Source organism: Nicotiana attenuata, chromosome 3 (genome assembly GCF_001879085.1).
Source record: "Nicotiana attenuata strain UT chromosome 3, NIATTr2, whole genome shotgun sequence".
Classification (NCBI taxonomy): Eukaryota; Viridiplantae; Streptophyta; class Magnoliopsida; order Solanales; family Solanaceae; genus Nicotiana; species Nicotiana attenuata.
Genome location: NC_031991.1, coordinates 29,175,991 through 29,202,060, shown reverse-complemented (window position 1 = coordinate 29,202,060; position 26,070 = coordinate 29,175,991). Strand labels below are relative to the sequence as shown.

Below are 26,070 nucleotides of genomic sequence, written 5' to 3'. Positions count from 1 at the left end.
CTTTGAGGTGAAGCACACGCTAGATGTCGAGTGTGGGGTCGTGCACCATTGGGGATTGTGACTTGGTCCGTCCCATACGACTATTAAGTCGCGTATTTGATTGAAAACTATTTGATACTATTGTATTTTGGGAAGTATTACTATGTTTTGGACTGGATGTCATATTTGGGCCTCGTGCCAACCGTTTGGACCCTTAGGGGCTTTTTACTACTATTTCTCACTGTTTTGACTTAATATTTGTACTCAGTCATGTTGTGTTTTACTGATTTCATAACTCAGCCTTATTTACTCAGTTTTGATACTATAAATGATATTTTGGGCTGAACGCCCTGTTTTACTATTAGCCCGAGTGGCTTGAGAGGTTTCTGACTGAGTGAGGCCGAGGGCCTGTGTTGTGAGGATATTATGGGATCGGACTGCACGCCGCAGCAGGTTGTACTGATTCATGATATGTGAGGCCGAGGGCCTGATTGATTTATGCCACGAGGTGGCTTGTTGTTATGAGGCCGAGGGCCTGATTGATTTATGCCACGAGATGGCTTGTTATAGCGCTTGGGCTATAGGAGCCCCTCCGGAGTCTGAACACCCCCAGTGAGCGCGGGTACCCAGAGTGAGTGATATGATATTTCGCGAGGGGCTGATCTTAATTCATGTTATGCCCGATGGGCTGATTACGAGTGATTGTGAGGTAGCCTGAGGGGCTAGTTCTATTGATATTATGCCCGAGGGGCGGTTTATGGTACATATCTTGCCCGAGGGGCTATTTGTGATTTATCTTGCCCGAGGGGCTGTATACGAGTGAGTTTTGCCCTAGGGGTTGATTATGTTATCACTATTTTTACTCACTATTTTATCACTTTGTTATGAAAAATTGTTGAAAGACAATTTCAATGAATTTTTACTAAAATTTGATTTTAACGAGATGACTTGATTTATATACTGTTTTGGAAACATCATGTACTTGCTGTGGTGTTATGAAGTGGATTATGTATTTTCTTACTGCTCAATCTTTATTTACTTTTATTACTTACTGAGTTGGCGTACTCACATTACCCCCTGCACCTTGTGAGCAGATTCAGCTATTTCTGATCCTGATAGCGGGTATTGATTACTCGGTGGCAGGTTCATCGGAGTTAGCAAGGTAGCTACCTGGCGATCGCAGCCCTGCTTTTCTCCCTCCTTATCCTCCCTTAGTTGTATTCCGTTATTTTCAGGCTATGTTAGTCTTGATGTTGTCAGACGGTTGTCGTAGATGCTCATGACTAGTGACACCCCGGTGTTGGGCTTTCTTTCCGCACTGTTGTGTTGATTTAAACTCCTTATGCAGGTTTATTGTTAAAAGCTTTGGTTTTGTCTTAAAAATGAAAATATTGATTGGTTTTGGCAGTGTGTCGGCTTGCCTAGTACCACGTTAGGTGCCATCACAACAGGATTAGTTTTGGGTCGTGATATGGCGGCTCAACAAGATTGGAGGCCTAAAGCTAAAATTTAATCGGAGGCCTTTTATGAAACAAAACCTTCATATATATATATATATATATATATATATATATATATATATATATATATATATATATTCATTTGAAGTCTATTTTTTCTTCTTTTTACCTTTTTGAGATGTAAAGTTGTTAATAATATTTTTTTATAGATCATTAAATCTCTCCTAATATATTTTCGATCTTACAATATAGAACCACATTCAAGAAGTTGATAACTTAAAATTAAAATAATTATACGTGATTTTCCAATATACTTGTTGCAATGCTTGAAACCCGAGAAAAATAATATTAAAAATGCACAATATAGCTTATTCAATTGTGCTCTTCAGCTCTTCCGATTGTTATAAAAAAAAAACAGTTTTTCTTTGTACGGAACAATATAGCTTATCAAAAACATACACTTTTGCATAAATCAAGAAAGAGTGTAATATACGTTTTCTGATGAGAAACATTAAAGATGAGATTTAAACTATTAGAGACAACAAAAAGGAACTATAGAAGTTTATTATACGTTTTCTAGTGATAAATGTGAAAGAAAAGAATAATATAAGTACTTCACTATTAATGCCAATCATAAAATGTAAATAACAGAAAATTTTATATTTAGGGTAACGACATGGGATTGATTCTCTTTATCAAATTTTCGCTCAAATAGCTATATCAATAACAACTCAAAGTTATATTTACTTTTTATAAAATATTTGTTTTCTATATTTAAATATAATCACAATGGCTTAGGGGGAGTGATTCTCTTTATCAAATTTTTGCTCAAATAGTTATATCAATAACAACTAAAAGTTATATTTACTTTTTATAAAATATTCAACTTTTCTACATTGAAATACTCAATAACTTTTTTATTAAAAAAGAATTTAACTTATAATATATTATTGGTAAAAAATGGGCTCCACCTCCGAAGATTATGGTGGAATAATGGATATGATCTAACCTATCTTAATCAGATATTTCGCGTTCGAGCCTTATGAATGATATCCTGTTAAAGTGCACTTTCACTTGTAGTAAGCTTTATGTGGCGCGAATCAAATTTGTGGGGGCCTCAATGCAGATACCGAATACAAACAAAAAACAAAATTAAATATTTGTGCCCCGAAAAAGTTTGGGACCTAAAGTTATTGCTTTAGTTGCTTGACCCTTTGGCCGCCCCTGATCACAGTGAATGAGTATTATTAGATATTTTCCTTTTTCATTTCTCTCTTGTTTTTCCTCTCTAAAGGTGTGCATGACTTCTAGATCAAAAATAATATACTCTTACTAGTAAACCCACTGGTAAAAATTCCAACGTATTTCAGCACACGACTCATCATTGTGCTTACCAATTGAATTTAGCTAAACCCTTCTTTACTCCGTTGTCGCAGAAATATTTTTTGAGAAACAAAAAAAAAATAATTTCTTCCCAAAATTTCCTTTTTGAAAAATAATTTTGAGAAAAATACACTGAGAATCACTTTTTAAAAGCTTGTCCAAACACTAATTGTTGTTTAAAAGTACTTTTTAAATTAACTAGCCAAACACAAACTGCTTTTCGCGAAAAGTAAATTTTTGAAAAGCATTTATGAAAAAAGTACTTTTCAAAATAAGTTAATTTTAAAAGTTTAGTCAAATAGACTATTACTGGGGTTGTGTTGTCTATGTGCTTTTTTCCTAGTTGCCAAAAGGGCCAGTAATGGTGACGGAATATGTCTAAGGAGACAGCTTAGTTATAATGCGTTATAGATACTTGCACAAATGTTATTTGGTTATTTGATCACCTTTTGATACTTGCATAATATACAACATCGCAGAACATGTTATTTGGTTGTATTTTTGTTGTTGGCATAAATTGAACAATTATACATAAAATGAATGTATATATTATTTTATACAAACTAGAAGGTGAATAAGAATATATGGCTTAGTAATTTCTAGTGATAATCATATTGGATCGTTACAACACTCTTTTCTAGAAAGAGAAAGTCTCCCCTCCCTCTAGAATACCTACATGGACACAATCACTACACCACCAATTATCCTACCGAAAACAACGGACCAAAATAACCAAATGGTGTGAAAGAAGCACCAACACAATCCTACAAGAAAATGTTACTTGATAATCAATCAATAAGCCAAACAGAGTATTACGATGTGGAATCCTCCACAATCATCAAAGATGATAAAGGAAAAGGTATTGATTGCTCAATTGCCCTCTCACAGGAAGATAAAAAACGCTTATACCAGCCATGGTATTTTTCAGTAATCATAAAGGTCTTTGGTCGTAGAATACCTCACCATTATCTCCGATCTAAACTAACTGACCTCTGAAAACCATCCGAACAATTAATCTTGATTGACCTAGGATGAGACTTTTTCATTGTCAAATTTGTTCTAGAGGAAAATATGTCCAAGGCATTATATCTAGGCCCATGGTTCATTTCTGAGAATTTTCTATCAGTACGTAAATGGGAATCAAAATTCGTCCCACAAGAAGCTACATTATCTTCCACAGTCATTTGGATTCGTCTGCCACAACTACCAACTGAATTTTATGATAAAGAAATACTGGAAAAAGTTGGGAGAAAACTTGGCAAATTATTAAAATTTAGTTCATGCACATCCTCCACAATAAGAGGAAGGTATGCACACATCTCTATCCAATTCCCACTTGAAACCCCAGGTGAAACAACAGTCATCGTAGGAGATCATAAACAATCAGTGATCTATGAAGGTAAATGGACTTTGTGTACAACATGTGAAGGATTGGCCACACGTAAAAATTGCAAGTTCAAGAAAGTTGCACCAACACCATCACAAGAAGTCCCTGAATGTTCAGAAATGCACACCAAAAGGGAAGATAATGATGGATGGAAGACAGTAACCTTCCCAAGATAGAAGAAGCCAAACCACCAACCCATAAAGGGAAGAAACAATGGAGCAGGAAATGAAAATGAACAACATCATGCACAAAAATCACAAAAAATCCAGTTAAAGATGTTCGATGCAAATTCTAGTAAATTTCTGGAAACCAAAACTTTTTAATACAATTCAAAATCAAATAGTGCACAAACAAGTAACTACACCCGGCCTAATGGCCCAATGAATAAACACAATCCCACCCCAAATTCCCCAGTATCCCAACTCACAAGACCCTAGCCCAAGTACAGTCCCAAACCAATAAGCCAATGGGGTCCATGCCCAATCGGACCCGACGACGTCTCCAACCTTGCGACTATCGAGCCCCAATCCTAACAGACTATCGTCTTCTGCTCCAGTAGAGAAAAGCCAGTCTCCACCACTGGGGAACATTATAAAGGAGATCAACCGAGTCCTAGAGCTTCTGAAAGGGGAAAATGCCTTGCAAATGGAGGGAGGGTTATGGACCTCTGCACACGGACTCCCTTCTACTGGACTCTGTCAGAGCGATAGAGTTCAGTGTGTACAACATCGAGATTCTAGTGCTCATGTATCCCAAGACCTTGACCAAATGTGGAGTGAGTCTGGGCTCTCACCACAGTCAAAGAGTGATCAAGCCACTTCTAAACCTAACCCCAGTGCTGAACATGAGAAGCAAGAACCGGAAGAAACCAATGACGCCTCCCCAGGGGATGGAGAAAGCTCACAGAATCCAGTTCCCCGCTATGAAACTACCCCTAATGAACTACATCATATGGAATATTAGGAGTGGAAACAATGTAGAGTTTAGGAGACACTACCTTGACATGGTTCAACTGCACAAACCAGCACCGCTGGTTCTGCCAGAGACAAAAATGGTTGATCATAAGAAGTTGACTGAGGATTTGCAATTTGATATGCTCATCCAGTCTCTAGTTGTGGGTCTGTCATGTGGGATTGTCATGATGTATAAAGCAGACTGTGTGCAGCTTGATGAGGTGTCCACTACTCCACAAGGCATTCATGCCATAGTGAAGGTACTCCCCTCCCAAACTCCCTAGTTATTTTTAGCCATCTTTGCTAGCACTATATTAGCTGATAAGAAACTATTATGGGATAATTTAGTTACTATCTCTAAAAGTTATACTGGAAATTAGTTTGTAGGTGGTGACTTTAATGAAACATTAAAGGCTGGGGACAAATTTGGGGGCAACCCCATTAAACCAAACTGTAGCAACCTCTTTTGGAACTGCCTTAATGAATGAAAGTTAGTTGACTTAAGATACAAGGTAGTAAATACACTTGGACCAACAAAAGATATAAAAATAGGAGCAGTCTAATTTTAGAAAGAATAGACAGATATTTTGCTAATGACTGCTGGATTTCTCAGTATCCTGAGGCTTGCGTAAACTATCTCCCTAAGACCCACTCTGATCATTGACCTGTGCAAATAATGCTAAAGAAGGATATTGTCAATAATACTAATAGGCCTTTCACGCTTTAATCCATGTGGACTAGCCACCCATCCTTTCCTGGTATCATCATTGAGGCCTTCACCCCAAACTCCCCCTTAATCCAATCAACCAACACCTTAAAAAACTTAGTAACCCAGTGGAACATGCACACCTTTGGCAATATCTTCCACAAAAAGAGAAGGATCCTGGCCAGAATTGCTGGAATTCAAAAATCCCCCAACTACCAGTTTAGCAACTTCCTGCTGAATCTTGAAAGTAATCTGATTAGAGATCTGGACTCTATCCTCAGAATGAGGAAGATTTCTGAAAACTCAAGTCAAGGGTCAATTGGCTAACTGAAGGTGATGCCAACACTAAGTTTTTTCAACCTTCACCCTCAATAGGAGAAAGAGGAACATGATACTGTCCCTCAAAGATGACAGTGAGAACTGGATTTATGACCAAGGAGACACTAAGAACTCCATAATGCACTTCTTCAGAAGCCTTTACACTTCTGACCACACCCAAGCCCTCATACACACTACCAGTCATCTAGACATGACCCATACTTTCTCAAACTGCCAAAGAGAAAGCTTGGACAGGCCCCTAGTGGATAGTGAGATCAAACTGGCTATCTTCTCTTTCAAACCCTTTAAGGCTCCTGGTCCAGATTGGCTACACCCTTTTTTCCATCAAAGATACTGGAGCATTGTGGGAAAATCAATGATAGACTTTTGTAGGTCCTGCTTTGACACACACTTCATGGATGAAATCATGAACCAGACTCTACTTTGCCTCATCCCCAAGTGTCCCCAAGCTATCATGCTCAAAAACTCTAGACCAGTAGGGCTTTATAATACCATCTATAAGACCATCACAAAGGTCATTGTTAATAGAATCAAGCCACTCCTCCCTGACATAATTGGCCCTAGCCATGCAAGTTTTTTATCCAACAGAAGGACCTCAGACAATACCATCATAGTTCAAGAATACATCACCCACTTTGGTAAAATGAGAACGAATCAGGCTCAGGTGATCCTCAAAATTAACTTAGAAAAAGCCTTTGACAGACTGGAGTGGTTATTCATTCGAGACACTCTGCAGGCTTTCAACTTCCCACCTGGCCTAACTAAGTTAATCCTATCATGTATTAGCTCATCTAACATCTCCATCCTAATTAATAGTGGTAAGACTGACACCTTCAAACCTTTTAGGGAAATTAGGCAAATGGATCCCATCTCCCCATACCTGTTATTCATGTGCATGGAAAGGCTCTCCATGCTCATTGATAGGGTTGTGCATGAAAAGCAATGGCTTCCCATCAGTATTAGTAGGTCTAGCCCAAAGATATCCCACATCTTCTTTGCTGATGGCCTTACCTTGTTTGCAAAGGCAAACATCAGGAACTGCAACACAATCTTCACTATCCTGTAGTCTTTTTATGAAACTTCTAGCTAAAAAATAAATCTCACTAAGTCTTGGGTGCTTTTCTCCTCTAACATAAAGCTTGACACTATGGGGAACCTTATAAGTACTCTTTCCATTCAAGCTACAATATCCTTTAGTAAGTACCTGGGTTTCTAATGTTCCACAAGAGACCCTCCAATAGTGATTTCCAGTTCATATTAGATAATATGCAATCCAAGTTTCCTGGCTGGAAAACAAATTGCCTAAATATGACTGAAAGAATCATCCTGGCTAAAGCCTCTTTTAGCAGTATTCCAAGCCATGTCATGCAATACATCAAGCTGCCCACCAAGACTACCAACCAAATTGATAGAATTTAAAGAAATTTTATCTGGGGTACTACACCAAATAAGAAGAAAATGCACTTGGTCAACTATGACAAAATCACTAAGCAGAAATCTCATGGTGGGCTGGGATTATAGAAAGCTGAATGCAAGAACAAAGTCTCCCATGCTGGCCTGGCCTGGAGGATCTACCACAACACCTCTAGCCTATGTGCTAGAGTCCTAATATCCAAGTATTGTAACTAAAACCATACCCCTAGGAAGCCCAAGTCCCCAATCTGGCAATGTATCCTCAAAGGTTGGGATACAAATAATAAGGCCAGTAGATGGGTGGTCTTCAAAGAAAATAGGTTGAGCTTCCTTAATGATGCCTGGATTCCCAATCATCTAGCCCTTAGGGACATGATTGAGGGTCCACTTACCCTAAATGACACTGCTACCAACGTGGACACTATCTACAATTCTGGAAACTGGGATACTCCATCCATCTCCATAAACCTCCATGAGAATATAACCAACCTAATCAAATCCACATTCATCCTTACAAACTTTGCTAAGGAAGACATGCTAATTTGGGGGCTGACTCAAAATGGTTCCTTTACCACCAAATTAGCCTATACCTTCCTTAGCAACAACAATAAGCCTATGATGAATGAGGAAGGGGGTAACTTCAGCTGGATGTGGAGGTTAAAAGTTTCAAACAAAATAAAAACCTTCATCCGGCTGCTTGCACAGGACATGCTCCCACTAGTGCTTTCCTGCACATACTTGGAATCAATTGCAACCCTGCATGTCGTTTCTGCTATACCATTCTTGAAAGTAGGGATCACATCTTCTTTGAATTCCCCAATGTAACCCAATTCTGGCATGATCTAATATCAAAAGGAACTATTAAAATCCAACAGCTGAATCCTATTTTTTCAACCAAGTTATAGCCAACCACATGGAAAAAGTTAAGGAAGCTGTCCTTTAATAACATTATCTCATGGGAAACCATTCTCCCTTTCTGCTTCTGGCTCATTTGGCTAACGAGGAACTATAATCTGTTTAATAATAAGAAAGATACCATATCAACTGACAACACCATTACCAAATCAACTGAGCACTACACAATAGCACACAAATGAGTGATTAGGAAGCTTTTTCCTACCAGAGTTGAATAGGAGCCCCCCATGAGGAGGCACTATAAACTCAACACTGATGGGACGGCTAAGGGTAAGCCAGACATTGGAAGAATTGGTGGGGTATTTAGGACAAATAATGAGGATTGGGTTCAAGGGTATATGGAAAATATGCCACATACCACCAACATTGTGACAGAGTTAACTACATTGCTAAAGGGTCTCCAAATTGCAGAACGAAATGGATGGATACCACTGGAAGTAGCTACAGACTCAACAGAGGTAATAAGGTTGCTAATCATTGGAAATATAACTTATGATCCTATTATATGTGAATGCAAGTTGTTGATCCAAAGGATGACCAGAGTAGTAGTGAGACACAGTTACAAGGAGCAGAATAGAGTGACCGATGCATTGGCAAAAGAGGAAGCAAAAATAGAATTTTTTTGGAAGAACTACCATGCTAGTAGTTCCCCCGGTGTTTGTAAATGAATTATTTTGGGCAGACATCCTAGGAACTGAAGTAACTAGATATTTTTTGACATGTAATATTGATACACCAGAAGAACATGTCTGTTTTAGGGGGATTGCAATACCCCCCAGCTAACCAACACTCTGTAATGTAGTTTTTAATATATATTCCCTTTTGACAAAGAAAACGGCTTAGTAATATACGTATTAAAATAACCAAAATAACCTCGATGTATTAAATAAAAATTTAAAATGTAAACAAAATGCCTATTTTAATCCATGCAATACAATTCATGCACTAGTAATCATTTATTATAATTTTTTATTACTAATCCTTACATCAATAACCTGCTAATTTGATACACAACCTATAATTTTTTGCATATAAAAATTTATTTTTAAATTAATATCTCCTTTATTTCAATATGGGTTAGACTTTACCTCTTTAAGGATCAACATAACTCGCTTTATTTATCGAAGGGGTTATATTTCATTAATATCCTTAATACATTTTGCGTTTTATAAGACCTCGTTGCAAGCGTGCAATCTCAACAACTTCACCATGGGTATATCCCATATGAAATGTTAGCTATAGTTAAGTATATCTCATATATAACACGACTATGACCCTTTCCTCAATCAAAATTTTGAGGGGTCATTGTCTCTAAAGAACATTATTTAGGGATTAATAATCCTAGAATTATAATTCTAAAATTATTATCCCACATTCGCTATGGGTTGGCCACCATCATTTTGATAAAAATTTATATCTATATTAGTTAATACTCATTAACTAAACATCAAATAAATACTAAAATTTTAAATTTTATTTCGTTTATAATCCTAATCCCGATAACCAAACAAGCCCTTAAGTACGAAAAGAGAAAACGTGTAAACAGCCAAACAGAATGGGTTAAAAGAAAATAAAGCAAAATGGAGGTAATAAATATAGGAAAAATGATACTGTATAGCCGCTCTCAAACTAATAACCGAAAAGGTATATAGTTTTTGTATATTTATATATTTTGTATGTTATATACAAAAATTATGCAGATTTTATACACTTTTTCGACCGTAGAACGTAAATAATTTTTGAAGCGGGCTAAAAAGTGAAAAAAGCTCATAAATCTACACCGTGCGCTTTATAGCCCAAAAAGCCCTAAAATCAGAGCTCTAACGACGAGTCACGAGTGCAGCACCAGGAGAGAACCCGGTAAGAAGCGGAGAAGAAGCTGATCGCCAATTTCATCAAACCCTAATTGATAATCCAGGTAATATCTAATGGATTCTTCCTCACCACACTGTTCTACTTTTAGGGTACATTGTTGATCACCATTCCCTGAAAAGGGTCGAGACGGGAAGAAACCCTAGTTACGAATCTATTAAAAAGCTCATCGGCTTCTGATATTTCTGTATTTCCTGCCTTCCTTGTGTTGCGAATTGATTTATGTTCGTGGCAGAATGGGTTCATACATTTATACCTAGTGTTTGTTTTGTTTTTGGTGTTGTTTTTCAGCATTTATCGTCTTTTGCTAGAAAAGCTCGAATTTTTGTTGGTCTTACCTCTGGAGGTGATGTTACTTGTAATAAGTAACAGTGAAGTTCTATTTTCAAATAGTAGCATATTTCCCCTGCAGAGAGCTTCAACCATAACATCACACTTGCTCCAAAGGGTGAGACTGTCAGGAAATAATTGGAATGCTGGAATTGCAAGATGTCATGAAAAGAATTTTTTTACTTGTGTAATAAGAAAATTCTTGAACATCAGTGGTGTGTTTGTTGAAAAATTCTCCAGCAAAGGGTTAAAGTAACTATTAGTTAGTCATTTTCCTTTGAGGATATTCCGAACTTTTTTTTTTTTGATGAAGTGCAATATTCTGGATCTTACTATATGACTTGCTTCAGCCAACTATTAAACATTTTTGTCAACTTTAGCTTTAAAAGTTATCACCAAAGCACTGTCTTTCATCTTTTACGATTCCCATACATACTCTATTTTTAGACCCAACCAAATATTGGAGACGATTTAATTGTTGCCAAAGTGAATCCTTTTCCACGGACAATATTTTAATCATATCCTATTCTTATCTTGGAAGTTGTCTCCAGAGTTCAAGCAATGTTTTACTGAGCACTGGTTACTTAGAAATCCTTTTTCGTGTCTTATCTTAGGGTTCAGGAAATGACATCATTTGCAGGAAACTGGTTTTCTGTTAACTTAAATAGGAAAGGCTATATTGCATGTCTTGTAAGATGATTCTCAGGTCTTAAAAGTAAATTGAGAAAAGGTAAAATGCATAAAGTATATCGCGATCTTACCTTATCTTATGACACAAATGCTTTCTTTATGATAGATTTCAAGCGCTTGGACAAAAATGAGCTTTGGAATCATACCTAGGGATGTATTTGGGGAGTGGGACAAGTCAGGGTGGAGTTTATGGTTTTTATGTATAGTTGGAAGTTCTTCCTCACTCTCAGAAGAGCTATCATCTGCAATAGTTATTGAGTGGATGAGGAGATCAAATATTAATTCGAATAATTATTGCTTTGGAGCATCTTGGAGCATATGAGCAATGGAGCTTGTGGAGCTTAGTTTAACTGGGGGATTGCTCTCTTGGTTTCATTATTTTTCTGTATGAATCTGTTATTTTTGGAGCATCATGGAGCATTTAGGCAATGGAGCTTGTGGAGCACAGCTCAATTGGAGGATTGCTCTCTTGGTTTGCTTCATAATTTTTTTGCTTGAATCTGTTATTGTCAAGTCAAATACAGAATGATAGAAGTTTGCATTGTAATTGTTTTAATTATTTCTCATCAGTGTTAACTGGAAGTTCAACTGTTTATAAGTTACATCTTCGTGCAGTGTTGTAGCGAATTCTTCCTTCATTGCTGAGAATGAGTGGCCGTTTTTCACGCACGATTTATGTTGGCAACCTTCCAGCAGATATAAAGGAATGGGAAGTTGAAGATCTATTCTATAAGGTTGGTCATCTTCCACCTATTTAGACACTATCAGCTACAAAGACTTTTTTTTGGGAGAATGTAGTCATCAATTGTACTTACTCATAGGGCTCTAGATTCAACATTTGGTGCATAAATTATACTTGTTAAAAAAATACAATGGCCTTTGCTTGAGATTATATTGCACACGAATGCATCATGAGATGTACGCTGAATTTCATTTTAGCAATGTCATCTGTATAAATAGATAAATTTTGATTTGCTTCTTGTTTGCAAAATTATGCAAGAGAAAGTGTAAGTGAGTCTCTTAAGCCGTGGCAGTACCAGTACCCATATTAAGTTATGGTTGAAACATGATGGTGAGGATGCTTCTTCTTTGATATCCTACACTGTATCGTCCTTTTTTTCCTGTGTGAGGCTGAGTGCTTTCTTCCCTACTTGGTACTATAAGCTAGACATTAGTGGTCAATACCACCAGTATACTATTTACCCAATAGGGAGTAAACAGTTTGGAGGCATTGATTTGGAAGCATTCAGTCTTGTCTTGGAAAGTAGAGCTGGTTTAGCATATATTCTTGCTAACACGATATAAACTTAAAAAGCTGCTCCCTGATTTTAGATATTCTCTCTTTTGCAGTATGGTCGTATATTGGATATTGAGTTGAAGATTCCACCTCGCCCTCCTTGCTTTTCCTTTGTGGAGGTATTTTTATTTGGTATATATACATATATATGGTCTTCTGTAGTTTGAGGGTTGAATTGCTGTTGTCATTTACTGCCTTTGTTTGCTGATTGTCTGTGATTTCCTTTCTGTTTTCTATTCTTTAGTTTGAAAGTTCTCGAGATGCAGAAGATGCCATCAGGGGTAGAGATGGTTACAACTTTGATGGCTGTCGCCTGAGGGTAAGAACAATTCTTACTTGGTTCTCTCATATTCATAGATACAAAGACCTAAGTAGGAAATATGAGCATGCACGTGGTTGATACATGATATAGGTTGAGCTTGCTCATGGAGGAAGAGGGCCATCATCTTCAAGTGATCGCCGAGGCAGCTATGGCAGCAGTGGTGGTGGAGGGCGTTATGGTGTTTCTCGGCATTCTGATTACCGAGGTTCCGCTATAACTTGTTTGGATGTCTCATGAAGTTTCCTGTCTTAAATGCTGTAGATGTAATTGTCCCTGATGATGTAGATGTCTCTTAACTTTTTCTTGTCATACATATACAGTTATTGTTCGAGGTCTTCCATCTTCTGCTTCTTGGCAAGATTTGAAGGTAAGTGAAATGGCTAAGATATTTGCTTTTGATGGTTCGTATGTGTAGCAATTGCAGTAACCTGCTGGAAGTGTGTCAGGATCATATGCGGAAAGCTGGCGACGTGTGCTTTGCTGAAGTTTCTCGTGACAGTGAAGGTATGGGTTGACATATCTTGCAGGATCGTTTTATGTGTGAATCTGCACAATGCTCAAGAATCCTGGAATCCTGGTGAAGAAACTGCATGAATGCGACTGTGTTCTCCAAGGCAAAAAAGATTAGAAAAAGTGCCGAAGTTTACTGAGGATTTAAGTGCAACTAAAGAGTGGGTTTTTGTCAAATGAAGGAAGAAAGGCAATAAAATACACATATCATGGAAGGCCAAATCGCTACAGAGAAACTAGAATAACTTATGGGAACAAAAGAATCGGAAAGCTTCAATTAAGTGCATGGAATAAAACTCATGCCATTCTAGTTCGAAAACCTTAATTAATTTCTAATTTAAATGCATATCAGCTTTAGGTTCTTCATTATTTAATGTATACTTTTCTTAATTCTTAATTCTGAATTCCCAGTTTTCTATTTCTAATCACTATGTTATTCATTTATACTGATTCTTTGATGATTAATATATCACTTTGCCAACTATATTAGTTTTGCCCTCTTCAAGACAGTGCATGGTCAATGATTCGTATAGCCTAGCACCCTGGTGCTTGTAGTGAAGCGCTGAGACAGCAAGGTGAAGGCCATGCTTCAATGCACTTAGCTTTTGGCCTTTATTGTGCTTCTAGCAAACTTTTGAAAAAAAAAAAAAATGGACTGCAAGAATAAAATGCAAATGTTATATTTTTATGTTTGCAAGAATTGAATATTTAGGAGATTTCCTTAGCAAAATAAATAAATAAATCCGGAAAACTGTTTTTAGGTGACATTCGTGTTCTGTTCTCGTGCTGTGTTTATGCCTGTAGTTCTGAATTTTATTATCCATATCAGGTACCTTTGGCATGGTTGACTACACAAGTTATGAAGACATGAAGTATGCTGTAAGTTTCTTATCAGCCTCACTATCTAATGGTTTTAAACACTTGTCTAGATGCTGCTATCTACTTCTATTGTTGAGGAGTCCAAACCCTACTTGCAAGGTTACTTTTCCCAAAACCTTAAGTTCTTGGTTTCATTAATATTTTGAAGCATGGTTATTTTCTGGATTTTAACAATTTCCTCAAATATGAGTAATTCTTGTGTTCTAGTTTCAGTACTCACAAATGTTTAAATTTTGAACTCCATTGATAGTAGTTAATTTGTAATTCATTATTTCCCTTTGGAAAAGTCCAGGCTTATGGCTGACATGTTTTCTTCTCGTTCAGATAAGGAAACTTGATGATACTGAGTTCAGGAATCCTTGGACAAGAACCTACATCCGGGTATTTGTCTATCTTTGTTTTTCCTTATGCTACCATTTTTTAGTTTTCCTTCAACCCGAACTTTTGGAAAACATCCTTTAATTCATGTTTAATCTTTCAGCATATTTAAGGGGGATGGTGGTGATTGCCTAATTGTATGGGTGGTAGCAGGGATGTTCGTTTTCACAATGTAAAGTGTTAATGCATGTTAGTTTGATGCTCACTTTATTTTTTTCCCCCTTCGTATAGGTGAGAGAATACAAGCGCAGTCCTTCAAGAAGTCGCAGTAGGAGCAGGAGCAGAGGTCCAAAGAGGAGCAGGAGCAGGAGCAGGAGCAGTAGTCCAAAGAGGAGTAGGAGGTATTGATGTTCCAGATAATAAATGAGCTTGTTTATGCACATTCCTTTTTCTTTTGATGTCTTACCAGGAGTATCTTCTGCAGCAAATCACCCGGCCGATCACTTTCGAGATCACCAACGCCGAAGTCTAGATCTGCGTCTCCTGTTAAGCCGACCAGGTATATGAGATTGCATTGCTACGTAATATTATTGTCGTAGGTACTAATTATAGCCTTTTGTTATCTTTTTTCAGTTTAGCTTTTTAAGTTTTTTAAACCCTCAAGCTCTTCATTTGCGTTCAGGTCCAGATCAATGTCAAGGTCGAGGTCTAGGTCTATATCGAGGTCACTGTCAAGGTCCAGATCGGCATCACCACAGCAGGTTAGGCTATGTTTTTGTATTTAATGCTTAATTTTACGTCCGGTAGAAGCTTAATTATGTCTTGTTGCAGACAGTACTGATCAGAACTTTGGATGCTTTATACGTTCCTTAAGACCTTTCTAATGTTTGCTTAATATGGTCATATTTCAGGCACGATCAAACAGTGGCTGATGCTGATGCAAGATTTGTTTAGTGGTGTACTCCTCTTGAAAGGAGAGTCTAAAACTTTGTGCTTAGTTTTGGTTAAAATATGCTATGGACTAGAGCTCTGTATTAAAGGCGTAACCTTTGGAGGACTGTCCTAGCTAGTAATGTGTGTTCTTATCTGAGAGCTGCAGTATCCTGTTCTCTCGGCTGTTAGTAGTCTATGGTCAATCAACGTGTATGGTCTATTTTTGCAAGTGGTTTTGCTTCTTAGTGGAGTTCTGACTTGAAAGTTGGACATTGGCTTGTTGAGTTTGTTATTTTAGTGTTGACTATCGGATTGTCTCTTTTCGAAGTTGGCATTCGTTGAAGCTTTTGATGTTCCGCCTAAATACTTCCCCATGATAAAAATACATATATTCTGTTGATGATCCTTCTAACTACTCTAAAGTTTTGTTGCGGAAAACGCATGTGTGGTGTTAAGAGATAGCCAGTTAGTAACATTAAGCTGGGCGTTGAATGAATATTGCGGGATGCAGTCTGTCAGCTTACAGGTGTGGTGCTTTGTAAAAATTGGGTGTAAGACACGTCTATTAATTTAGGTAACTACATGGGAAAAAAATTAGATGGAGACTGGTTTCGACTAGGAATTGATGCAAATTCATAAGAGGGGACAGATGATTATTGGCATTTCTTTTTCTTGACCAATTCGATTGTATTAATCCTGTGATTATCTTAGCATTTGTTATAAGTTGGTTGGATACCGAAAGTTTTAGATTTGAATTCAAGCGGTACAACACATTTGATGCATATTTACCTTTGACAACTACAAGGACACGGTAAATATAATCTAAGGAACATTGACACTTGCACCGGTTAGGAAAATAGCAGAATAAATATTGAAGATACTAAAGTGATTAAAAAAAAAATGTTGGGAAAGCTATTTCTGCGTAAAACCGTTAGATTCGTGGCAACACCTAGGCTACCTGAAATCCGTAACGTACGCCTTGATCTCACCCTAATTTTTCGTACCTCTTAATTTACCAGTCTTCTATATAGTAACGTCTTTTCCTTATCAAAGTGATTTTGCTACATTTTTCTTATACCTTTCCAGTTTCAGATTTAGATCAATCGTGCAAAAATGTCATCAGTTGGGGAACTTGGTTGTACCTACGCTGCATTGCTTCTCTACGATGATGGCATTCCCATCACTGTAATAATCTTTTGTTACCCGCTAATTAATTTTGCTTACATATGAAAGCTAATGTTAGTTACATAATGTTTTTCATATGGAACATGGAATTTCAGGCTGAGAAGATTGCTACGGTGGTGAAGGCAGCAAATATTTCAGTGGAGTCCTATTGGCCGAGCCTTTTTGCGAAGCTGTTTGAGAAGAGGGACGTCGAAGACCTCATCTTGAATGTTGGGATAGGTGGCGGTGGTGCAGCCGTTGCCGTTGCTGCGCCGGTTGCCGGAGGTGGTGCTGCCGCTGCTGCTCCCGCCGCTGAGGAGAAAAAGGTAAGAAAGTCACAATATTATTATGAATGTACAAGTTTTTTGATTGGTAAACAGATGACAAAAACGTTAATTAATTATTTTAGATTATGACGTGTGTAATTGATTATGTGTTCGCAGGAGGAGAAAAAGGAGGAGAGTGACGACGAGGACTTGGGATTGAGCTTGTTTGATTAGGAACTTCTTTTAATATGCAGCATATAGTGCCAGTGTGTTTTCCTTTTCTTTTTCATATAAATTTGGGCTTGGTGTTGCAGCTTGAGTCCTTGACTTGTGATATGAGGGATCAATTCTGTTTCTCTATATCGTTAATCCACTCCTTTCATGGGACATTTATTTGCAATAATTGCGAGTACTAGTCTTCAATTTTAGTACCAGTAGATATCAACTTTGTTGACACTAAAATGGTGTGTAAAAATATTGGGAGTTTCGTAGCTTTACCCATAAAAATCAAACATATTACCTTTGCCTATCCATTTATTTTTCTACCCATCAAACTAATTATCATTCATACTCATTGTAGTGTTTGTGGGTAATTGCCTCTTTTTTTTCTCGTTTTGTTTATGCTTTGCTTTTTTTTCTTCTTCTCCTTTTATGTTTATTTTTCAATCATATTATTTTTATTTTCTTTTTCCACCAAAATCTGATTCCTTGCTCAGTTTTGGCTTTTCCCATTTTTCCTTTTTCTTGATTCTTTTCTAATTTCATTTAAATCTTTTGTCAGTTTATTTCCTTTTTTCTGCATGATCTAATTTTATTCACTTTTTTTGCTCCTTTTCTTTATTCTTTTTTTTCCGTGCAATAATAAAAAGATAATTAATATAATAAATATTTGTTCACCTTTTTTCTTTTAATATAATTGATATAATATATATATATATATATATATATATATATATATATATATATATATATATATATATATATATATATATATGTCTTGCTTTTTCTCATTTTCTTTTTCTGTAGGTCAGTTATAAGAATAACTTATACATTATACATGTTTTCTCTTCTTCTTTTTTCCTTTTTTCTTCTTTTTTTATTTTTGTAATTTCATTTATTATTATTTTGATTATTTTTTCTTTTAAATTTTTTTCATTTTGTGCCTTTATTTTTGTTCCTATTTATTTTTTTCTCTATTCTTTCACTATATCAACAAATGATAACTGATGTAGTATATTTTTTATTTATTTAATTTTTATGTATTAATTATTAAAAAATAACTTATTGTAGCATATAATATACCAAAAATAATATATTATTAATAGTTGAAGTATATTATTGGAACATACTATGACACCCATAGTATATCATATACTGACAGGGTATCATATAGTACTAGTTTATTCTTTCAAGAAAATTAGTGGTGTATTGTTATAATTAATGATATACTTTTGAATTAATTATTATATACCAACATAACATATAGTATAACATGTTTGTATACAAGATCGGAAGAGNTTTTCATGGAACTCCATCAAAAAATTCATTTAAGAAAATATTTGCAAGTACCTAGTTGAAAAAATATTAAAAATTAAAAAAAGACTTATTTATTACTGTATATTGTTATATTATATTGTATAGTAGAACAATAAAATGTTATTATAACTATGACTTTAGCTTTGCACAATAGCACCTAGCGGATTCAACAAAAAAGCAGTTGTAGTATACTATTATGATATATTGTATACTGTTACAATATATTGTTGCGGTATATTGCATATTATTATAATATACCATCATAGTATATTGTATACTATAATAGTATACTGTTGTAGCATAGCTATATACTCCTACGGTATATTGTATACCGTAACGGGATACTATTAGGTAATTGTGTTCTTCTTCGATTATTACAGTATACCAGTACAGTATATTGTACACTATTATAGTATACTGTTGTAGTATAGCTATATATCCTACAACATATTGTATACTGTAGCGGTATACTGTTGGGTAACTATGTTCTTTGTCGATTTTCAGCTAAAAAATTCGATCTCAATCACCTCAAATCAACACCAAATGCAATCAAATTTCAGTATGAACTTCGAGAATGTACTATTAGGGGTGTGCATTCGATTTATCGATTCGATTTTGACCCTTATCGATAATTACTTATCGATTATCGATTTGTACATATGCTTATCGTTATCGTTTCAATAAGGTTTCGACTTTTCGATTTCGATTTATCGATTTTGGGGGCTTATCAATTCGGTTATCGATTACACCAATAAGAAAATTTGCGGGATTCCACGGAAAGTATATCGCTATAAACGCGCCTAACTAATATGGACAAAAAGAAGCTAAAATAAGACGAACACCATTTATAATATAAAAATTGTGTCAACAAGCACATGCAACAAAACTAAAGTAAGGGATCAAATGTATGCTACCAACACTCCAACGGTATAAAAAAAAATAAAACAAAACAAAACACATCATCACGGCTAATTCTGTTTTCCATTAATTTGAACTTCATTCCCTTGATCTTTAAATATGATCATTCCTTAAATGTGGTAGAGGAAATAATAGGGTAAGGGACTTAGGGTAAAGGAAAGGGTATAGTTTAGGGAAAATAATATTGTATAGCCGCTTTCAAAATAGTAGCGGAATATATATACATTCTGTATGTTATATTAATCTACACAAATAGGTAATTACTCATTTAACAAGTGTCTACAGTCTAGCGGTGTGCATTCGATTTATCGATTCAATTTTGATCCTTATCGATAATTACTTATCGATTATCGATTTGTACATATGCTTATCGTTATCGTTTCAATAAGGTTTCGATTTTTTCGATTTCGATTTCGATAACAAATAATCGATTCGATTTATCGATAAACCGATTCGAATGCACACCCCTAGGTACTATAGCCAATATTTAATAACACCCACTTTGAATCAAACAAGAAATCTTCAAAATAAAATTTTTATATTCAAGAGCTCCAAGCCCGACAATAGTGAATATTCAAATACGCATAAACATTCAGATCTGGGAAGCTTTCTCGAAGGTACTATAAGCAATATACACCCACTTCATCTAATATTAAAATCTTCAAATTGAAAAACATATATTTGGAATTTTGGAAGAAGACTTTAGAAAATCTGTAAAATTTTAATTTCAGCAAAAACTACGAAGTGCAAAATCCGAGTAAGCATGAGATTTGACAAAAAAGTGATGAGATTACATGAAAAAAAGGGGTCAACTAGATTTCATAGTTTATTTAAAGAGAAAGCTCTAGGATTTTGCACTTCAAAGGGTAAAGGGAATGTTTTCCACTAGATTAAGCTAGCACTGAGAAAACAAATCAAAAGGCAAAAGGGAATGGGTAGGTGGTAAAATGTTTCGGCCGAATAGGTAGGTTTTGTAAAAAGCTTTCATATGAATAATTACGGGTAATTATTTTAGATTGGGTGGGCATTTAGTATAGATTTCTCAAAAATATTACTGTGGTTTGCTGGTTTTGTTCTCATGGTTTTTGACATCTGTTACATGAATATTTGTTATATATGGTTTTTTTTGGGTCATCTGTACATTAAGCGCTTAGTGGTTCTACTACTGCAATAGATTCTACGAGTTATGTTGCTAGTGATATGGCGCACTAGGGTGTCATATCTCAATTGTTTGTTGCAGAGTGCTTATAAGATATTCCTAGTCTACTAAAAAATTATTGAGTCTATGTCTTAGCCATGATAACTGCGGAAGACCAGGACTGAGGGCATCTCTAATGGTGCACTATTTTTTTGTACCAAATTTAAATTTGGTATAAAATTTGATGTTTTTTTGCTCCAATGGAACACCAAATTTTGCACCATTTTAGTGTGTGAAAAGTGTCACATTTGGTGTGACACTATTCATCAACACCAAATTTGATTTATTATTATTTATTCATCTTTTATTTTTTTGGACTTTTAATTTATCATATATTGTGTATATAATTAATTTTTATATTAAGATCTTTATAAATTTAATTTTATATCCTATTTTTTTATATTAATTTTTGTATGTATCATATTTATATAAAATTATAAGTTAATTTTATTATTATTATAATTGTATAAAAAGAAATATAACCAATATTTAAAAATAAAAAATGCAAATGTAAGATATCTAATGTTGCTAAAACTGAAAAGTGAAAACTAAAATTTTAAAAAGAAAATTAACAATACATAGAATAAAAATACATTAAAATTAAAAGTACATCAAAGGAGGATACATTAAAATTGAAATTACATTAAAAAACATAAAACATAAGTTTAGTAATCCGGTATGTCATTTCTAGGTGCACCAAAATTACTAAAAAACTGAGAGAACGGGGTAGAAGATTGTTGTGCTTGTGGTTGTTGAAATTGTTGACTTCTTTTATCGATTATTCGTTTTTGTTCTTGTCGCAAAAATTCACGAAGATTTGGATCGTCAATGGAATTCAACTTCGTCAATAAAATTTTATTTTCTTCTTTGAATTCTTTTTGTCTCGAAGCTTCATTTCTTGAGTTACTTGACTTTTCCATCGCCTTAACAAGCCGACTATTTTCTGATTGTAATAAATGATTATATAAGTGGTGAATGTGAATTATATGTGATGAATATGGAAAAAAGAAAAAAGATAGAATTTGTTTGAAGGAAATAAAAAATAAAATTTAAATAGAAGATAATAATATAATATAGAAGAGAGAAGAATATAAAAAGAAATATTCTTTTTTGGTGTAAAAAATGGTGTAATGGTTGGAGTAAATTTGGGAGAAATTCAAAAATAGCCAGATTTACAAGTGGTCGTTCAAAAATAGCCCAGTTTCAAAAGTAATCGAAATTTAGCCACTTCTCATGTAAAGATAAATCTGAGCGAAAACACTGTTCAAAACCCGAAAAATACGCCAGTATATTATGCTGGAGTTCCAGCATAAGTATACTTGAACTCCAGCATATTATACTGGAGTTCCAGGATAAGTATGCTGGAACTCCAGCATAATATGATGGAGTTCCAGCATAATATACTGGAGTTCCAGCAAAGTATACCGGTCCAGTATAATATGCTGGAAGTTCATACACAAGTGCTCGAATCTCCAGTATATTATGCTGGAACTTTCCGTGTGTTGGAGTTCCAGCATAATATGCTGGAAGTTCATACACAGGTGCACCGAACTCCAGTATATTATGCTGGACCGGTCTCTGTTGCAACAAAATAGTGGCTATTTTTCATTGACTTGGTAAACACTGGCTATTTTTGAATGACCAGTCCGAAAACTGGCTAGACCGTGCTATTTTTATTAAATTTGGTGTTATACCATTTCGATGTGAAATTTGATGTTAGGATTGGAGATGGTCTGAGGTCTAAAAAAAAAAAACAATGCTTCCCATCTAAATGAGTTTTGACGAACAGATTTACATTTTATGTGCGAATGAGACCACCATTTAAAAAAATAAAATAAAAGGCAGTACTTATTCGTGCTCAGTCAGGTTTTATTAGTGTATCCAGCTCCAGATGAGAATTATATCCCACTTGGAATATCCAGTTATATTGCTCTTCGACATCACATGCATTAGGTTAAGAAGACTATTTTAAAGTTGGGAAAGGGAAGATAATTCACACGATTCATTTTGTGGTCCTTTTTCCATTGGCACCAAACTATCTTTCATACATTTGGTGTGGTTCACCTTCTAAGCTAACATTAGACGTGTTTACCTCAAAAATACGAGTAACAATTAAACTTGTTTATGATTTTAAAAATATATGATTTAATTCAATATTAATTAATAACGAAGAAATCAAACGTATAAGTCAAGGAAATAAGTTGAATCAAACCAGTGTTTAAGCCAGTATTGACCTCGAGCTGAGATGGCCTCGAGGCAAGTTCACAAGAACAGTAAAGTAAAGACAATAAAGTTAAGAGACAATTCTGATGAGTAATGAGCAAGAAAGTAAGAGAGTGTATTCTTTTGCCAATGATTGATGATGGTTACAAATGATTGGGGTGCCCTTTATATAATAGGGGAACCCTAAATAAGGTACATTTCTATTTACAGCAAGGAATCTTATTGGGACAGCCGTCTAACCGCCTAGTACGGATTCGTACTAACTCGTACAAATCTATTCTGGAATTTACTCCATGATTTTGGGGACGTGGCGAGAATCTTGCTCTTTCTGTTACAAACCAATAGCGGCATCATCTCGGGGTTGGTCATACTCGGCTCCGATGTTCCTCGAGCACTTAGATCTTCGAGCCTCGTATTCTGCCTTCGAGCTTGAGCTCGGTCTATATTGAACTTGTTCTCGATGCGACCTCTCGAGCCTACAAAATCGGGGCATATGATTTTGACCGTATACAGATAGTCCCCGCGTTTCTTAGAATAAAATGATAAAAGCCTTGATTATCCGGAGTCCTTGATGATGGCGTCCTTCCCGTGACGTAAGCTTTCGAGGTGGCCGAAACGTCCCGTCGGTTTGTTCCCCAAAACATTAAATGCTTGGCCAGTGGTGGTCGGCCATTAGCGTCGTCGAATCGTCGCCGCTTGCCTATATATACAAAGTTCAAATTTTGAAATTTTTTACTTCAATCTTCATTCCATCTCTAAACTCCTTTTATATCTCCCTCTCTTCATCTCTTCTCTCTTATTACTCGTAACTCTCGTTCTTTCAGTGCCAAAAAACATAAAACTCCGCCTATCTCCACATCTTTGAATCAATGGCGAAAACTTCTAAAATCGTTCCTCAAAAAGAGAAAGCTTCCTCCTCCTCTTTCCGTCCGACCGGTGATAAAGCGCCGTCCCTTCACGAGATCATTCCCGCCCTTGCGTTATAAAGAAAGACTTCAGAGTCGAAAATCCCCCCGCGATTCCTGGTCGATGCGAGCATGTATCGAGATATGTTTGCTTGATAACGGAGAAGCACATCAAAGCCATGAAGAAAGAGTGTGGTTGGGGGGCCGAGGTCGTGGTACAGATCCCCGACCCCGAGGATAGCATTACCACTCATGTGGAGGGGTTTCTAAGTGTTTACACTTACCCCTTCACACTGGGTCCCTTCGATCCGGTTGTGATCGACTTCTGCAAAAGATACCAAGTCACCCTTGGCCAGATTCACCCCTCTTTCTAGCGTATAGTGAAGATGCTTCGTTTCTTCTCCAGCAAGGCTGAGGGGCTAGAGTTTACCCTTAATCACCTCATCAGATTGTACTGGCCTCAGATTTTCTGAGGGCTGATCAAGCTTCAACGCTGGTCGAGCAAGGCCTTCTTCGCTAGTAATGACGATGATAAGGACCGGGGCTGGATGAGCTGGTTCGTGCGAGTGAGGACCTCGGACATCATCCCCGAGAGTAAAATGCCGTTCCCGGAGAAATGGAACCCCGATCGTAAGTGAAGTCCTCTCCTCAGTGTCTTCTTATATTCTGTTTTTGCATTGTGTGACGCCTTTACCCTTTTTGCAGCGGTTGCTTGGATGCCCCATGTGATCCACGACCTTGAAGATTGGGTCCGAAAATTAGTCGCGACCTCCTCGTATGATGAGCACAAATGGCGTGACTTGTCGAAAGGCAAATGGGAGGCCAAACACCACGGTAAGTCCTTTTCCCAAATCTTTGACGCTTTCCCCTTTGCTGTATACGTTGCCTTACTCATGCTTGTTCTTCATTCATGTAGGTATTGGAGATGCCTCCGAAATGAGGCCAGCCCCGCCCGGGGAAGAGACCGAATCCCCGGTTCCCAAATCGGGGAAAGATAACAAGAGCAAAAGGGCTTCGAAACCCGAAGACCCCTACGATAAGAGAGCCCCAGGCAGAGGAGGAAACTCATTCAAGTGGACATAGACTCAATCCACCAATTGAATGACGAAGAAGAGGACGAGGGCGACGAGTCGGCATTGGTGACCCAAACCAGAAAACCAATTGAGGCCGTCAAGTCCTCCGAACCGGAAGCCCTTCCTCGTGAAGAGGCTTCGAAGAAAAATGCGGGCAAAGCCCCCGAGTCTCCTGAGATCGAGGTTATTCCCCCTCCTTCAACAAGTACACCAAAAGGGGCAAGTACCGAGACCCCCGAGGCTGAACAGAGCACCCCGAGCTATTTGCTCGGGGCCATGACAACATGTCACTCCCCTCCTCTACCGTCTTATTCCGAGGAGGCAATAAAAGAAGCTCAAGCCCTGCAAACGCCTGACCCGAGCGGAGTCCCTAGTGAAGATCTTTTCCAGGATTGCTTTACTAGGGTCGATGATGCTGCCGACCTCAACAATGCCTCTACCCTCTTCGAAGAGGCTCACCGTCTTTTTGCTCGGGTAAGTATCGACTCTTATTGTTGCAATTCCTCATTCTTCCTTTACTCTAACTGATATCTCTTTTTCTACGTAGTCCATTACCCGGTTCAGGGCCGAGCTGAGCCAATGTGAGGCCGAGCTCAAGAAGTCTTCGGCAGAAGGGAAGGCCCTGAGGCTCCTTTGCAGCAAAAAGGAGGAGGAGCTCAAGGACCTTCGGGCAGATTTGGCCAAAGCTCGTCAAAATGAGGCTGAGCTAGACAAACAAGTAACTATTGTTTTGCAAGAGTATGGTCTAGTAGACCCAATCATGGAGGCTAACACTTCAGTGTCTCAAATGCAACAAAAATTGGATATGATCGGGCAGCTTCGTGGGAAGGTCGATCAAGTTAAGGCTGATTGCAACCAGTGGAAGGAAAACATGGATCGACTTGCTGATAAGAAAGAGGATGCTCTAGCCAACCTGGCCTCGGTTGAGACCCAGCTCCGGGGAGTCAAAGTAAAAAACCTGGCCCAGGCCAAGAAGGTCGATGAGCTCGAGGCCAACTTGCCACAACCGGGGCTGAGGTTGCTGAAGCCAAGGCCGAGGTCGAGAGGACGAAGGCCACGGCTGACAAGACCATCGCTGTGTACCTAAAGGATGCCGAGGAT

General features: G+C 37.0%; 3 protein-coding genes across 6 annotated transcripts; all 3 read left to right on the top strand.

Moving 5' to 3' along the window:
- Positions 8,763–9,203, top strand: LOC109224248. Its single transcript, XM_019388834.1, has one exon. The coding sequence runs from the start codon at positions 8,763–8,765 to the stop codon at positions 9,201–9,203; it is 441 nt and encodes a 146-aa protein (XP_019244379.1).
- Positions 10,322–16,037, top strand: LOC109223453 (serine/arginine-rich splicing factor SR34A-like). 4 transcript variants are annotated; one of them, XM_019387767.1, is made up of 14 exons: positions 10,327–10,453; positions 11,534–11,899; positions 12,043–12,161; positions 12,778–12,843; positions 12,969–13,043; positions 13,137–13,251; positions 13,367–13,413; positions 13,493–13,550; positions 14,386–14,435; positions 14,760–14,816; positions 15,045–15,154; positions 15,238–15,312; positions 15,436–15,514; positions 15,665–16,037. In XM_019387767.1, exons 3-14 carry the CDS (start codon positions 12,075–12,077, stop codon positions 15,683–15,685), a joined length of 840 nt encoding a protein of 279 aa, XP_019243312.1. In that variant the 5' UTR covers positions 10,327–10,453; positions 11,534–11,899; positions 12,043–12,074; the 3' UTR covers positions 15,686–16,037. The 4 variants fall into 4 exon arrangements, with proteins under 4 accessions (XP_019243311.1, XP_019243312.1, XP_019243313.1 ...); XM_019387768.1 differs by lacking the exon at positions 10,327–10,453 and adding an exon at positions 10,464–10,855; XM_019387766.1 differs by lacking the exon at positions 11,534–11,899 and having other exon boundaries at positions 10,322–10,453.
- Positions 16,731–17,647, top strand: LOC109223455 (60S acidic ribosomal protein P1-like). Its single transcript, XM_019387770.1, has 3 exons — positions 16,731–16,871; positions 16,967–17,176; positions 17,294–17,647. Exons 1-3 carry the CDS (start codon positions 16,800–16,802, stop codon positions 17,348–17,350), a joined length of 339 nt encoding a protein of 112 aa, XP_019243315.1. The 5' UTR covers positions 16,731–16,799; the 3' UTR covers positions 17,351–17,647.